General features: G+C 36.0%; 1 protein-coding gene across 14 annotated transcripts in view; it reads left to right on the plus strand.

The window, feature by feature from the left end:
• hppy (MAP4K3-like protein hppy) overlaps window positions 1–16,481 on the plus strand; it is a 318,991-nt gene that overhangs the window by 238,509 nt on the left and 64,001 nt on the right. For all 14 annotated transcript variants that reach the window (XR_010950503.1, XM_067770997.1, XM_067770995.1 and 11 more), the window contains one exon: window positions 4,172–4,592. Coding sequence is in view for 13 of the 14 variants with exons in the window: in XM_067770997.1 (XP_067627098.1) it covers window positions 4,172–4,592 (421 nt within the window). In the remaining variant the exon portion in view is untranslated. The remainder of the gene's footprint in view (window positions 1–4,171; window positions 4,593–16,481) is intronic.

Consider the following 16,481-nt stretch of genomic DNA (forward strand, 5'->3'; position numbering starts at 1 on the left):
ACTTATAGCAGCGCACAATAAAACAGCAGTGTTAATTTTTATCAAATTTCGTCAACTTAATCCAAATTTTTTTATTTTCGATAAATAAAGCAAGAACTTCTATAATCAAATTTTTTCAATTAAGTCCTTTTTTATTTCCGATAGTTTAAGAAAAAAATCTAAAATTTTTCGACTAAAACTATGCAAACAAGGCTCAAATCAATTTCGAAAAAATTCGAAAATTCGAGAAAATTTTACGAAAAAGCATAGATTACTGACAATTTTTTTCGAAGGATGTTTCAGATTTTCTTCTATAAAAAGTATAATAATTTTTTTTTTATATGGAAGAAAATCCGACACATACTTCGGAAAAAAAGTTGTCAAAAATCAATTCGAACTTTTAGAGACCTTCAACATGGACATTGAAGGACTAAAATTGATTTGGCTAAAAAAATGCATAACTTAAAATGACTCAAATCAATACAAATTAAAAGCCAACTTATGGATTTCTATCGTCTCGCACTCGCTGGCTAATATTCTTGTGTCCCTAGTCATACGAGTTTAAAATCAGCTTAAAGTGTAAGACATCGTGTGGTTCTTGTAGATTTTGTAGCCCCTAAAAGGCTTCTCGAAGGTTTAGGGAAGAGTCGTATTATAATAGGAGCGAATGAACGTACTAGCGCAAAACGTGTATGCGTGAAAGCGTAAGAGCGTGTTAGCGTAAATTTGCAATAGCTTTAATATGTATCAGCGTAGGAGTTTAGCGTTCAAGCGTAAATGCGTAGTAACGTACTACCGTAAAAACGTAAAATAATTTTTTTTACGTCGAACAATACGCTGTATAAGCGTAGAAGCTTGTCAGCGTACTAGTACGCCTACGCCAACTGCATCGTATATTACTAATTGAGCGCAGCAAAGGTTCATAGGAACCCTGCAAAAATCGTTGGATCATGTGGTCCACTCGCGATTTTTGCAGGGAAACAGCAAGTTTTAGCTGTAGTAGTTGCTGTCACTTAACACTAGATGACGCTGTAAATAAATAATCGAATTTTATCATATTTTTTTTTTTCCAAAATTGCACTCTAAATAAAAACTTGCGCATCGCCGCCTAAACAGTTAATTGGAACACATGCCTCTCACATAATTTCGCCCGCACAACGCCTTTCAAATTCGCCACATGCTCATTCCAGCTAAAGTATAATAAAAGTAGTTTGAACTTCAATTGACATTCTTCAAACATTTTTAGAATGAGCGGCATAGGCTATAGTTCGAATGGGCGGAACATCACAACATGCAATTGTTTACGTCAATTGCGTGCCATTGCTTCTCAAAATTCACTTTTTCCCCTTTCTGGCTATGCCCTCCCTATGGCACGGTCTCTCCAACTTCACCCGTTCTTTTACCTTTCTCTAACTCAGCAATAGTTCTTTCCACTTCTATCGCCATAGTTATCACTATTTTCCTCTCTTATTCTTATCTTCCGGCATCATTCCCCTGTTAAATTGTACAGCAAAACTTAAAAAGTTGTTCGTTGTTGAAGCATTCTAGCGCTACGCCTGCTTCACATCATGGAAAGGGTTTGAAATATTGAAAATGAATTTATTCTATTTTAAAGCTTTTAAGGACAAACAAATTCTCGACTTATACCGTTTCACATATGTATGTGTCAATATTTCCAAAAAATTTTCTCGTTAAACAGAAAAGAATACACGTTCTAAGCTTCGTTACCATCGGTTCTGTGATTCTTGAGTTCTTGACGAAAAAAAGCCTTTCAAAATAAGTATTGCCTAAGTAGTCAACGTTGCATACTTTTAGGCGCATTGCACATAATCTACGTTTAAATCTTCCTCCACGACTGTTCATTTGAAAAGTGAAAATATTGAATTTTAATACTACTTTCGTTTTCTCAACAAATTTATTTTCCAATCCATTTATTCAACCGATTTGCTATGCTGTCTCTTACGTACGAATATCCAATACAACACCACTACCCACTAAGGTATCAATAGTGATCTTGATATGTCATTGAGATAGCCAACTGAATGGTATTTAATGGATTTACTTAAATGTCAAACATTTTCCCAACCAAAAAGCAATCAACTTAACAAACTGTTCAAACGTTTTTAGTAATTTCTCATATCTCTTTTTTGCCGTTACATTGAATTTAATTCAACTTTCACTTACTTTTACCGAACAGTACTTTTTTCGTTGAAATAGTTTACCGAGTATACACAAGTTTTGCATTTTTATTATTATTATTATTTTTTTTTCTTAAACAAAGAAAATGAAAAGTAAGAGCAGTAAAAGCATTAAATGCATCAGGGAAATTTATTGAAAATTCAAATATTTGCATACAACATAAAATGGCAGCAGCTATATAAAGCAATCAAGCGGGTAGAGCGGGTTAAAGAGGCGGCGACTGCAATAGGGATGACTCTGATATGCTAAGGTGAAAGTGGGTATTGCCATGTAATAAAAATTTAAAAAGGAAATTTTGTTTTTTAATGTGTTGCCTCAATAGTGCATATGTATGTACAGCAACGAAAAGAAAAATCGCAGTGGAAATTTGTATAAAATTTCGTCAATTGAACTCTTTTTTTTTTATTTTCGATATTTTAACAAAGAACTGCTATGAATTTTGCTACTGTGACTATGAAACCAATCACGAAAACGTTTTCGAAAAAAATCGAGAATTCGGGAAAATTTTACAGAAATTATGAACTTGTTATTTGGAGCTCTCTGAATTTTTGTTGAGTATGCATTTTTGTTTTAGTCTAAAACAGTACAAGCTAATTTGCATTGGTTTTTGGCAATTTTTTTTCTAAAATAAGAGTTTCTTTCATACAGAAAACATGTCACATTTTGTATGGATGAAAAAACTTAAACACCCTTCACGAAAATAATTCTCAAAATTGAATGCGAACTATGAGAGCCGCTTAACTTGTACTTTCGCAGTCTAAAGTTGTTCGTGCTCCAAATCTGCATACCAAAAAAATTCTGAGAAATATTTGAATTTCGAAAGTTCGAACATTTTTCTCGAATTTTCGAATTGTTTCCAAAGTTTGACAATTTTTTCTCGAATTTTTTTCAAATTTCGAAAATTTTCGTAAGTTCGAAAATATTTCTCGGATTTTTTTGGAAACTTCGAATTTTTCGAAAGTTCGAAAAATTATTTCGATTTTTTTTTAAAACGGTTTTGATATTGATTTGCATATTTGAAAATATTGAAAATTAAAAAAAGAAGCGTTCAATTGCCGAAATTTGATCAAAATTACCACTGCACTTTTTCTGTTCGCTGCTGCATGTGCGTGTGTGTAAAGATGCCTTCAACTCTTATGCGTGCAAAACTTAATAAGATGTAAATCAGTTTTTCCCGTTTTCACCCTCATTCAAACGTTTTGCTCTAACAGTTTTATGCGCCAGCCGAAAGCGAAAAGAATTGAAAATTTATTGGCGCAACCATCAAGCAGTCGAAAATTCCGTTTTCAGGGCACATGCAACTCTTTGGCAATACAGCGTCTCTATACTCGTATGTATGTATATTAGACTGGGTCGATTTATTAACCGATATCGCGCCATCGATTTTTCGATAGGATTTGGGCTCAGGAAAAAAAGATCCAATTCGCATACCCAATAAATAATTTTCGAGCCTGCGAAAAAAAAATGGCGAAAGGGTCAATTTTTCCACCAAAACACTCCCCAAATTCCAAAAAATATATATTTTTTTTTTTCTTAAAAACTGTTATTGCCAACGTATTTGGGGTTTCGGGAGTGTTTTGGTCGAAAAATTTACCATTTCGCCATTTTTTTTCGCAGGCTCGAAAATTATTCTTTTGGGTATGCGTAGTGGCACTTTTTTTTTCCTGAGCCCAAATCCTATCGAAAAATCGATGGCGCGATATCGGTTAACTTTCGTCCATACAAATGTACCCCGTTTAATGTATATGCAAATGGCAATATCACCACCTTGCGCACTTTCGCCTTCATATCATCATTATGACCATTTTGTTATTCTTCGAACGAAAGTGTTTTGTTAGGACCAATTGCCACTTTGCTGTGTTTGAAAATCATTTGAATAATAATAAAAGCAATTTGCATTTATTGTCTTTGGCATTTATCTTGTGACACACACATACAATCACACTTTCTATCAATATCTACTTGTTGTTTTCTTCGTCCTCTCCTCTTACAGGCGAAACGCATACAGAGTAATGAATTGGCCGCCATCAAAGTCATCAAACTCGAGCCCACCGATGACATCCAAATCATACAACAGGAAATTATTATGATGCGTGATTGTCGACACAAAAATATTATCACATATTATGGTTCATATTTACGACGTGACAAATTATGGATTTGTATGGAATATTGTGGTGGCGGTAGTTTGCAGGATATATATCAAGTGACTGGGCCACTAGCCGAACAACAAATCGCCTATATGTGTCGTGAAACGCTGAAAGGGCTCGAGTACCTGCATACGATGGGTAAAATGCATCGTGATATTAAAGGCGCCAATATTTTGCTAACCGAACAGGGTGATGTTAAGTTGGCTGATTTTGGTGTGTCGGCGCAAATTACAGCCACGATTAATAAACGGAAAAGCTTTATTGGTAAGTTAATGAATTTCATCTATATATATATATATAAATAGCCAAGTCGAAAATTGTTGCTCCCCTTTTCCGGGCAAACTACAATTCTAAGATTAAACAAAATTTATATTGTAACGAATTTAGGGAAATTCCGCTTATTCCAAACCTTCTGCTAACGTTCGAATCGCTAAACTGTTGGATAAATAATTCTAATATTCAATAATGCAGAATGGTCTTTATTAGACTACTTTGAACTACTTCACAATAACACTTATACTTCACAACCATTAGCGTGCTTAAATCAAAACTGATTAGTCATGCCTCACATTGCGCTGCTTTTATACTCTCGGTTTCCTCGTTCACCCATTTCTCCTAAGGTCTAGTAATTTCGTAAACTTCATGCTTGGTTACCAACCATATACATGCATATTTGTAGTTTGTAGCTATATGCGTGTGTATATGTGAGTACTACGTCGGCTGATGATGGCATGCGTTTGTGAGTATCTCTCCGCTGCCTTGTATGCATGTGTGTAAATGATGATTGATTTGTTTACGTGCATACGAGTGGCTGCTTAGTATCGGCTTAGTGATGCTAATATTCGTCACAATATGTATTGATAGGTATTCTCAAGGAGCAGTGCAGGCCATTAAAAATATTTCCGAAAATGTAGCGTTAAAATATCGATTTAAAAATTACTCTACTACAAATGCACAAACTCGTCGAATAATCCCTTAAGAGAGTGTACTGCTGTTGGTCGCTTTTGTGTACTTACTTACTTAATTTTGCGCTTAACCGTCTAAACGGTTATGGCCGTCCAGCAAGGCGCGCCATTCGCTCCTTCGCTCCGCCAACCGGCGCCAATTGGTCACACCAAGGGAGTTTCAATCGTTTTCCACCTGGCCCTTCCAACGGAGTGGGGGCCGCCCTCTACCTCTGCTTCCATAGGCGGGTTCCGATAGTAACGCTTTCTTGGCTGGAGCATCATCTTTCATTCGCATAACATCGCCTAGCCAGCGCAGCCGCTGCGTTTTAATTCGCTGGACTTTGGTGATGTCTGCGTATAGCTCGTACAGCTCATCATTAAATCTTCTTCGGTACTCGCCATCGCCAGCGCGTAGAGGTCCATAAATCTTTCGAAGAACTTTTCTCTCGAACACTCCCAAAGCCGCTTCATATGCTGTTGTCATGGTCCATGCTTCTGCCCCATATAGCAGGACGGGTACTATAAGTGACTTGTAGAGTATGATTCTCGTTCGCCGAGAGAGAGGACTTTACTTTTCAATTGCCTACCTAGTCCAAAGTAGCATTTATTGGCAAGATTGATTCTTCGCTGGATTTCAGTGCTGATGTTGTTGCTGTTTGATGCTGGTTCCTAAATAAATGAAGTCTTTTACTATTTCGAAATTATGGCTGCCAACAGTAGCGTGGTTGCCAAAACGCGTATGCGCTGACTCTTTGCTCGATGACAGCAGGTACTTCGTTTTGTCCTCATTCACCATCAACCATCACGCTTTTGTGTACAATGGGGCATAATAGATCCCTTCTAATACCTTTAGGGTGCAGTGGGGATTAGTCAGTTTGAAATCAATGTTGCCAATTTTAAGAAACAATAAGAAAAGGCAAAGAAAATGCGGCGCCCTATACCGAACTCAAAACACTAGGCCCATATCGAATGCTGAGTTGAATATCACCCTATGTCGGCTGCCATTTCGAAAACATTTGAACAACAACCTATTTCAGAAATGACCTATTCAGAATCCAGTTGAAGAACGCCCTAGATTTTTTTTACAAACGCCTCTGCAAATGTCAGAATTTATTTAAGAGCTCAGATAAGGCGACTTTGGGATAGGGTGCTCTTCAACCGAATTCTAAGACGGCGTTTTTAAAACAAATTCAGATATAGAGCGTTCTTCAAACGATTTCTGAGATTGGGCGTGTGCGATATGCAGTCGATATGTACCATTAGCGTAGTGTTTGTTTTATTTTACTGCAAACCCAATACGAAAAAAATTAAATATTGCATTAGAGTATAAAAAAATGATAAAATCGGTAAAATTTCCCCTACATATACAAAGAGGACCTGCCCGACACTACCCGAGGGGTACAAAGAGGACTTGTCAAGCATTACCCCCATGAGTACAAAGGAGAGTAGAGAAAAAGGATCTATCCAACATTACCCGTCCGACACTACCGGTTCAGGCAGAAACAAATCGTGAGGAATACCCTTTGGTGCATACAACAAAGCTATTTAAGTAGCTAATAACATCGGGTTTCTGAAATCGCTAATTGGTTAGTTAGCATGCTTACAGGGTTCAAGGGATAGGACAGATCTCTTAGGTAATGCCTTCTCTTGACCATAATGATTTAATTCTGAATTTAACAGATACTTTTCCATTTAGGTAATTTGCGACCAATCTTTTCAGTCTCTATGGAAACTCACTGTTCCTTAAATCTTGGTTACCTGGATCATTACCTTGCTCTTTCAATCTTGGTTAAGGCCGTATATATCAGGGTGTTTGTGTTACTCGGCGCTTGCTCTATGTTTACAAATCCACGATATAATAAAAGATGTCGGCCGATATGATTTCTTTGGATAACTGGTTTCCATACATATTATTTCGTTTTGTTTTCGTTGGACAAGTCCTACACTGATAATTATAACTTTTCCATTCCAGCAAAAAATTTAGTGGTCTTTTGGTGCTTCCTACATTGAGTTCGTGTGTCATCGAAAATCTCATTCTAAGCTTGCTCACTTATGCTTGGTTTTAACAAGGACAATTTTGTCTTTGATACCTGAAAATCACATGTCATACAATGTCAAATTCGTTTAACATCCATTTTGACTACAAAGGGCAATTAAATTGACCAATAAATGAAAATGGATAATTTGATATTAAAATTGTATAATGACCTAATGAAAACCATGCATTAATATGTTAAATAACTATAGGCCACTATTTGTATCAAACGAGAGCAATTTCATATAATTTTGCAATAAAAATGTTTGGAGTAGAGCTGCCACCTAACCTTAATTTTATAAATTTATTAGCAGCGTACCCGGCGTTGCTCGGGTTGGGCAGATAGTAATCTAAATAAGGTGTATTTTAACGCGTTCCTTCCCGTTACTCAAAGTCAAGCAATCATTGATCTTCTTCAAAATGTTACTCCCAATTTTTCTCATTCTTACCCTATATCTCCCTTTTCTTTTTTTACACCCTCTACCTCTCTCCTTCTTTTTTCTTAGGTCCGTCATTCCTCTAATTTATCATTCTTTGCTTTATTTTTCAAATTTTATTTTGTCACTCACAATTCATACTCAAAATCTTATAACTTAATCAAAATAGTGTAACGAATTTACTTGCAAATCCTCTTATTTGCCCTTCTGCTAAGTTCGAATCACTAAACTGTTGAATAAATAACTCCAATATGTAATAATGCAAAATGGCCTTTATTAAAGTACTTCACAATAACACTCAAACTGTGCAACGAATAGCTTGCTTAATAACCAAACTGATTGATAGCTCAAATGAAGATGAATTTCAAAATAATATTGCTCTTGCTCGCTAGATAGCGTCTTAATCGAAACTGCTTGACAGCTCAAATCAAACTGAATTCCAGCGCCTCTACAATAGCCGCCTTTTAAAATCTTTGATTTCAACGTTCGCATCTTCTAGGCGCTTCCAGAATCTACTAGTCCAGCAGCTCTCAAACTCCTCAGCTGTTTTTTCTCATTGCATACTTTCAGGAGTATCTCAGATATATGCATATGTTTGTGCATTGACTCTCCGCTGCTCGTATACGTACATGGTACATATGTGTAGACGCAATTATTGTTTCGTTTATGTAGATACATAATGATTGATCTATGGATGTGAATTCACGTCACTGCTTAGCATCGACTTAGAGTCGATAGCATCGCTCAGTGCTGCTAACATTCGTTACAATATTTTAGCTGCACATTTTTTGTCTATCATCTCATATAGACAGCTATTTTTACAATGGAATGCTTAAATATAATAAAAACTTTTAAATCACTCAATGCAATCGCTTTAACTTTTTGTGAATTCAATGCTATGACCAAACAAAAGTTCTGAACTTAAGTACGTACATGTCGTATGAGTAACCTTTGCTGACATATAAAATTTGTCGCACCAACCAGTGGCGCACGTGAATTTGAAACAAAAAAATTTTACTTTAAAATGTTCTGAAATATGAAAAACCTTCCTCTTGGTCGAAGGAACCTATAGCCAAAATTGGGTGATGTGAAGTGTGGGAAATACGTTGCCATAGGGAACACACACACAGAATTTGGTTTTTATATATATAGATAAATGCATACCTTAAAGCTGTAGAATTTCTGTTTCAACGCTTAGTAAAGCCGACCTGAGCTCTGTCACTCGGCTACTAATTTAAAAGGATGAAAAATGTCACTGAAGACGGTCTTCAAAATTGAAAAATGTGTCAAGCAAACTAAAGTGACAAAAGTGAATGAAAGAAATGTTCAATTTTTTTTATAAAACAAGGATACAAAACATTTCGTTGTCATTCATGAAAACATGGCAGCAAAAAAGCAGCATATTAGCCCATACCTAAGGACGTTTGAAAGGAAATGAAACCGATGCTATAACAGAAAATCAGCAAGACACAGTAAACTAGAAACAACAATGCATATAACGAATTATTAACAAAAAAATGAACTTGCTTTTGTTTTTTGTTATGTTTTCGCTACATTGGAGCTTGTAAGAATAACAAATATCTAGCTTAAAAAAGTAAACAAAAACGAAAAATAGAAAGAGAACTCAAGAATACAGAAAAAATGTCATGTGACTCCCACACACATACATGTGAAATTTCGCTACCAGTTATTGTTGTGACTCGCATGCTCACAAAAATCTTTGGAAATTCTACTTCCTCAATTGGTCAACTTCTATTGTGGGTTTCCTTTTGTGTCTTTTTTGTTTTTTTGCTTTATATTTTTGTTGTTGCTGCATTCTATTTGTACCACAATCTTTCTATTGCATGCCTTTGACTGCGCTCCTCTGCTGCTTCTTCTTGCTTGCTATTTTTGCTGATTGCTTACGCTTTGTTACTATTTACTTGTTTCCTCTTGCTGGCCTACAAATGTAAACTCATGTTCTAAAGTTGAGCGTATTTTAATTTACTCCTCTCCAGTGTTTCTAGTTCTCGTCTGACTGTGTTTTTGTGCTTGGTAAATATTTTAAAGAACGACAGGCGCAGCGTTTTGTTGTCACAACTTTAAGCTGAGGCTTAGGCTATTTTCAAGGCTTGTTTTGTTGTGTGGTTCCACTATGTTCCCTAATAGTTTCTGGTTCTTTTATGTAAGTCCTGGCATAGTTTGTTGAAATTGTGTTTTTTTTCTATTTTCTTAATGTTATTTATTTGTTCTTAAATTGAAAACCTGGTTTACTTTCGCGCTTTTGTGGAATTTTCATGTAATTTGCTATTTTTCCATTAGTCATCCTAAACTTGTATATTGCAAATAATTCCCCCATATTCCATTTATATTTATACATTTCTATTTTTGATATCAAATATTTTGAAAACACACAAAATCAACTTTTGTACGTGCTCCGCCCCCTCACTATGTTCGGCAACAGCTGTGTTCACTTGCTAAACATCTTTTTAACCAACAAATTGTTACAAAAACCCAGTTAATTTGTTTTGTGGTTAATGTTTTGTGCGCTGCTTACCACAAGGCAAGGTTTTGGTTTCTTTTGTGCTCCCATGCCTTCTTCCTTCCGCCGAAAAATGTAATGAGGTTGCTAAGTAACATTCGCTTTTCATGCATCACATTACATTTTCGTTTGAGGAAATTGCTTGTGATTTTTCCTGTGTGTCATGTTACATGTTGTAGCCGTAATTTTTCTTAACATTTTAAGACAATGGGAAAATTAGGTTTCGTCAAAGTCATCGTGTACATTGCAGAATTTCATATGGGAAGTAAGTAGTTTAATGAGATTTGGAAGAGATGACATAGCAGTAAGTACACTGAAAGAAATGGCGCTAGTAAAATCAACAAATCGGTTCTGTTGTTCTTGACATAACGGAGATTCGGTGAAATTGATCGAATTATGGTTAATTCGACCGAGTTCTTTGTCATGCGAACAAATTAGTTTAGTCATTTCAACAGAAGAGAAATTGTCGCTCTTAAGTTAACAAAATTCTGTAGAATTGACAGATTCCTAATCAATCTAACTGATTTTTTTTGTTAACACAACTGATCTCACTGGTCATGTCAACAGCGATCAACAGTCAATACATGAGCAAATTTCAAAGAGAATTTTACGCTCACTGCGCTCTCTACTTTGTACTTATGTATGCTGTGTACTATATGTATGCACATATTTACGTATGTATATGGCGGCCGTCGTGGTGTGATGGTAGCGTGCTCCGCCTACCACACCGAAGACCCTGGGTTCACACCCCGGGCAAAGCAACATACAAATTTTAGAAATAAAGTTTTTCAATTAGAAGAAAATTTTCCTAAGCGGGGTCGCCCCTCGGCACGGTTCGGCAAGCACTCCGGGTGTATTTCTGCCATAAAAAGATCTCAGTGAAAACTCATCTGCCTTGCAAATGCCGCAACATAGGTACTTTCATACAAAGCTGTCGCAACAACTTTTTTTGTTCATTTGACTACTAAAACAGTCAGTTACGAGTCAACGATTTGTGCGCAGTTGATTCAACATCTTGTTGCGATGGATAAAAATTGACAGAAATTTCGATTGAATTAACCCGTATTTTGGTTCATTTTACCAGTCTTTTTCTTTCAGTGTAAGCTCTCAAAGACTTTCTATTTTTACGGTATTTGTAAGTATCAGTTAACTTTTTTAACTTTAGTAAAAGGATTGTGCGGAAGTATTGCGATTCAAGGCTCGTTAGCTAAGGAATATTTATCTGAAATCACTTATGTATATTTTCAAAATTTTATAGCTATTGTTAACTTTTGTTATAAAAATCAAAAATAACAGTTATAAGTTCATATTTATTATAAAAGTTACGAAAAATAGTTAAAAGTAGGCTTTAATAATAATTAAAACCAGTTGTTAAAAATGGCTTTTATTATAAAATTAAAAAAAAAAAACAGTTAAAAGTTGCCATTTGCTGCAAAAGTCTAAAATAAAAGTTAAACTTTGACCTTTATTATAAAAGCAAAAAAAAAAAGTTTTTGGAAATTATTTTTCTTATAAAACTAAAAAATAACAGTTAAATGTTAACTTTTATTAAAAAGTCAAGCGTTAACTTGAGAACGATGATGCACAAATATTCAATACACACTGCAACTGACCCTGGTCCAGCCCACTTTCGAAGCGTTTATACCTTGTGCATTGTCCAAAGATAGAAACGGGGCCATTCAAACTGCAACTGATTTCCCTCAACGTGTGGTGAGCCCTCTGTAAATATTACGATATCGTGACCACTGCCAGCAGCCGTGATGTGGTAGTATCGTGCTCCATCTCTAACACAGAAGATCCTGGGTTCAACTCCCAGATAGAGCAACTTCAATTCATTCATTAGAAACAAGTTTTCGTAAGTGGAGGCGACTCTCGGCAGTGGTTTAGCAAACTCTCCGATTTTATAAAAAATTAAAAGGATCACAACGCAAATTGAAAGAGAATCTCGGGCTAAATCTCTTCGTAGGTAAAAAGTGCCACGGAGGCCGCCGTGGTGTGATGGTAGCGTACTCCGCCTACCACACCGAAGATCCTGGGTTCACGCCCCGGGCAAAACAACATCAAAATGTTAGAAACAAGTTTTTTCATTTAGAAAACAATTTTTCTAAGCGGGGTCGCCCCTCGGCAGGGTTTGGCAAGCACTCCGAGTGTATTTGTGCCATGAAAAACTTCTCAGTGGAAATTCATCTTCCTTCGGAGTCGACATAAAAACAAGTAGGTCCGTCCCACAAATTTGTAGATAAAATTAAAAAAGGAGCACGACGAAAATTGGAACAAAATCTCTGCCTAAAATATCTTCGGAGTTTATCGCGTTACAGTTATTTTTTATTTATTTATTTTTTTTTTTTTTGCTGTGTCGGTTTCTTTCCATACTGTTTTTCTTTTAGTACACAGTTTTTTGGTACCGGTTTTTTGGTAAGAGCTTATTTTCGGTACAGTTTTCTTTTTACGATCGGGTTTCCAATACCAGTTCCTTTTTCGGAACCAGCTTCGTTTTCCAGCTCCGGTTCCTTCTTCGGAAACGGTTCCTTTTCTGTGCCAGTTTTCTAGTACCAGTTCCTTTTTCGGTACCGGTTTCGTTTATGGTTCCGGTTCTTTTTTCAGCTCCGGTTACTTTTCGGGTGTCCCTTTCTTTTCCCATACCGGTTTTTTCTACCTCCCGTCCATTTTTCTGAAACGATTATTTTACGGTACCGGTTTCTGTTCCAATTTCTCTTCCGATTTCGGTTCACGTTCCTTCTCCGGTTGCTGTTCCTTTTTCGGTTCCAGTTTCTCTTCCGATTCTGGCTCTCGTTCTTTTTCGTCTCTGTTCTTTTTCGCCAGTTCCAGTTTGTTGCAGGTTCCGGTTTCCATTCCGCTTCCAGTTACAATTTCTCTTCAGATTCCTCGGTTTCCTTTCCGGCATTAAAGTGCTTTTTTCCATTTAAACACTACTTCAGAGGCAGCTTTGGGTTAGATTAAATTCCTTCGTTCTGCGGCTCGTTTCAAAAGTAAATGCAACACTTGTAATTCAAGTAGATTTTTTTCTGAAAATAATCATTTCACCTCATCGGCTCTCCGCTCAGTTGTACTAATATGTTAAAAACTGTAAGGATAATTATTGATGTCGAATAAGTTGGGCTAAATGTAATTGCACTCAATATAAGACCAAGAGCTTGAAGGAGCTGGGCACGGTTTTAAATTTAGTAAATTTGCAGGTTTTGATTTCCGTTACTGTCGAGAGTTTCGGTGGTGAATTTTTTATGTTAAGGTTACAATGGATCGCTATTTCGCCCAAAGATGCGATTGTTTTTTATTGGTAGCACGCTGCAATTAATCTTTACGCAATTTTGTTGCCTAGGAAGTAAAAATGCTAAATTGATTATTAGCAACATGTTGCATCAACATGTTGCTACTTTATGATCCCTTCAGAAAAAAGTGAAAAAAACTGTTGAAGAAGAAATGATAATTAATATGTTATTTTTTATTCTTTTCTCCCAAATCTAAAAACTTCAAATTTGTACAGGCTTGGTCCAACAACCACTTGCAGCTCTTAAGCAGTTAATACAATAATGAACAAAGACGTATTAGAAAATTATTCAGCAAACATTATCTTTGTCCCTCCTGTTTTCAGAAAACTACGATGGTTACTCTGTCCCGAAATAGCTGTGGCACATTGTATGAAAATTAATAAAGCCTTATGCAATTAATTAAAAACACACGCAACCAAACTGTGGGATGATATAGATTTCCCTTAGCAACATTGTATCTGAATGTTGCTGAGCTACAATTAAACTGCGTATAGCAAATATCTTATGAAAACATTGTCTGCTTGCTTTGTATTTAAATCGCTTCTGTAATCGAATACACGACATTATTGATTTAATTATTTTTTAATCACCTTTTAATTCCGTTTTTAAGTAAATTGTAAGTTTGTTAGTAGAACAACATTGGTATTGCCTTTTGACTCAAGCGGGGTGAATTCAGATTGTGCCGCCAGTGAAGTAGGTTTGCTATTAATCAAATTAAATAATTTTAAAACGAAATCATGTCATTGTACACTGTAGTACGCTGAGACAGATATGCAACTTCTAATGTTTGTCTATGTACATATATACAGCAGCTAACAGAAAACAAGCAGTGGCAATTTTTACCAATTGTCGTCAATCAAATTTTTGTGGATATGTACTATGGTACGATGGTTACTAGGCCATGTTTCTGAATTCCACTTCTTCATCAGCTAGCTTCTAGGGAGCTGAGTATTGAACACGAAATCTCCAACATTCATACTTTATACTAGTGTAAAGGCAGATGCCTTTATCCACTCAGCCATACGAATGCCCTGTTGTTCGCTTTGCAATTGGTCTCTAAGTGTTGCCTCTTTGTTGCTATTTCTTTATTCACCATTTAGGTACACACTAATCCTATATATGTACTTTTTAATCATAATTGTGTGGAATAATTATAGGCGCGGTCTAAGAAGCTTATGGTGTTTTCTTTTCTACACGAAAATGTCGCCTTCACGCCAACCCTTCAAAAAGTTGTGTTCTGTTGTAAAATCAGCTTAGCCTCAATAGAGGGCATCATTATCTTTTCTCAACAACCTACCCCTAAAAATGGCGAAAAATGCAACACTACTTGCCCTCACTGCCATTGATGGTGCAGAAAACAGCCCTGTCAATTAGCTGATGAATCACACGAAGCTGAATCGAATGCTATGGATCAAACGAAGCTGAAGCGAATGCTATATATGTACATATGTGTCGCATCATGCCTCACTCAAAAGCAATTTGCGATCATAGTTGACAGCGAACAAACACACGAACTGCATTTTTTTGTAAAAATGGTTACAATTTTTGTTCTTTTCAAGTCATGCAGGGTGGCACTGAACATTTTAAGTGGCTATAATTTCACAGGGCGAAGTGAGAATCTTAAAAATGTTTGCCGCTGAAAGTGGCGACATTTTGATGTAGAAAAGAAATCGCCATTAGTAACATTGGTCTAATAGCATTGCTTTTATAAGCAGTATTTCCATTATTCACTATTATAACAATAATATTGTGACGAATATGATCATCACTAAGCTGATACTGCATAAATAATCACGCAACAATAAAAAAACATGAAGCAGCCACTCGTATATACATGAACACATCAATCATCATTTACACACATATATAAAAGTCAACGAAGAGACAACTCACACACAGATGTAGTCATCAGCCGAAGTTGTTACTCACACATACACACGCATATATGTAGCTTAATTACCAAGCAGGAGTTACAGCAGTTCTAGAAGGCGAAACGTCTAGACTTTAGTAAAAATATGGGAATGAAGCAACGGAGAGTATAAAAGCAGCGCAAGCTGAGTAGTCAGTAATCAGTTTGATTTAAACACGCTATTGGCTGTGAAGCGAAGTATAATTGTGAAGTACTCCCAAAGTAATCTAAATAAAGACCATTTTGCATTACTGATTATTGGAGTTATTTATTCAACAGTTTATCGATTCGAACGTTAGTAGCAGGTTGCAAATAAGCGTAATTTTCCAAAATTCGTTACAATATTATGTTTATTTAATTAGCGATACATGCTAAGAAGAATTCAGAGAACTCCAAATAGACACAATTTTTCGAACTTTTTCGAAAACGTTTTTGATTTAGGTTTGCATACATTCAGTTACAGAATTTATAAAATATTTTTCTAAAAATATCAAAAAAAAAGAACTTTAGTAACCATATTTGTTAAAAATACCACTGGCATTATTCTGTTCACGGCTGTAGTGTGTGTTATATGTGCATGTAAGTCCATTTTCGTGCTTTAACTTTCACCTCATCCTTACATTGTTATTACGAACTCATTTTCCATGCTCCATTCGCCATTTGTTCCAACTCAGCGTAATTCTTTATTTACTAAAGTTGTTCAATTTTTGAAATTATTCTATTGCGTTTGTTACTCCCGCCTTTATTATCACATTTGCCTTTTCGGCTGACTGGTTGCTGTTAATTAAACCGTTTGACGCCAAAATTATTGACTGCTTTTCACGCCTTTCAGTCTTTCAGTTTGGGAAGTTGTCTTTGCTTTAGCTGCTGCCATGCAGTTTTATTCTCGCCAATTAAAATGCCAATCCATTCAAGTGTCGAATAAGAATAAAATTTAAAGAGACTCGCAGCAAATAATAACGCTGAGTTTGTGTGTGACATAATGACCTTCTCAACAGACCCCAAAGGATAGTG

The sequence above is a fragment of the Eurosta solidaginis genome, chromosome 3, assembly GCF_040869045.1.
Source record: "Eurosta solidaginis isolate ZX-2024a chromosome 3, ASM4086904v1, whole genome shotgun sequence".
NCBI classification, from domain to species: Eukaryota; Metazoa; Arthropoda; class Insecta; order Diptera; family Tephritidae; genus Eurosta; species Eurosta solidaginis.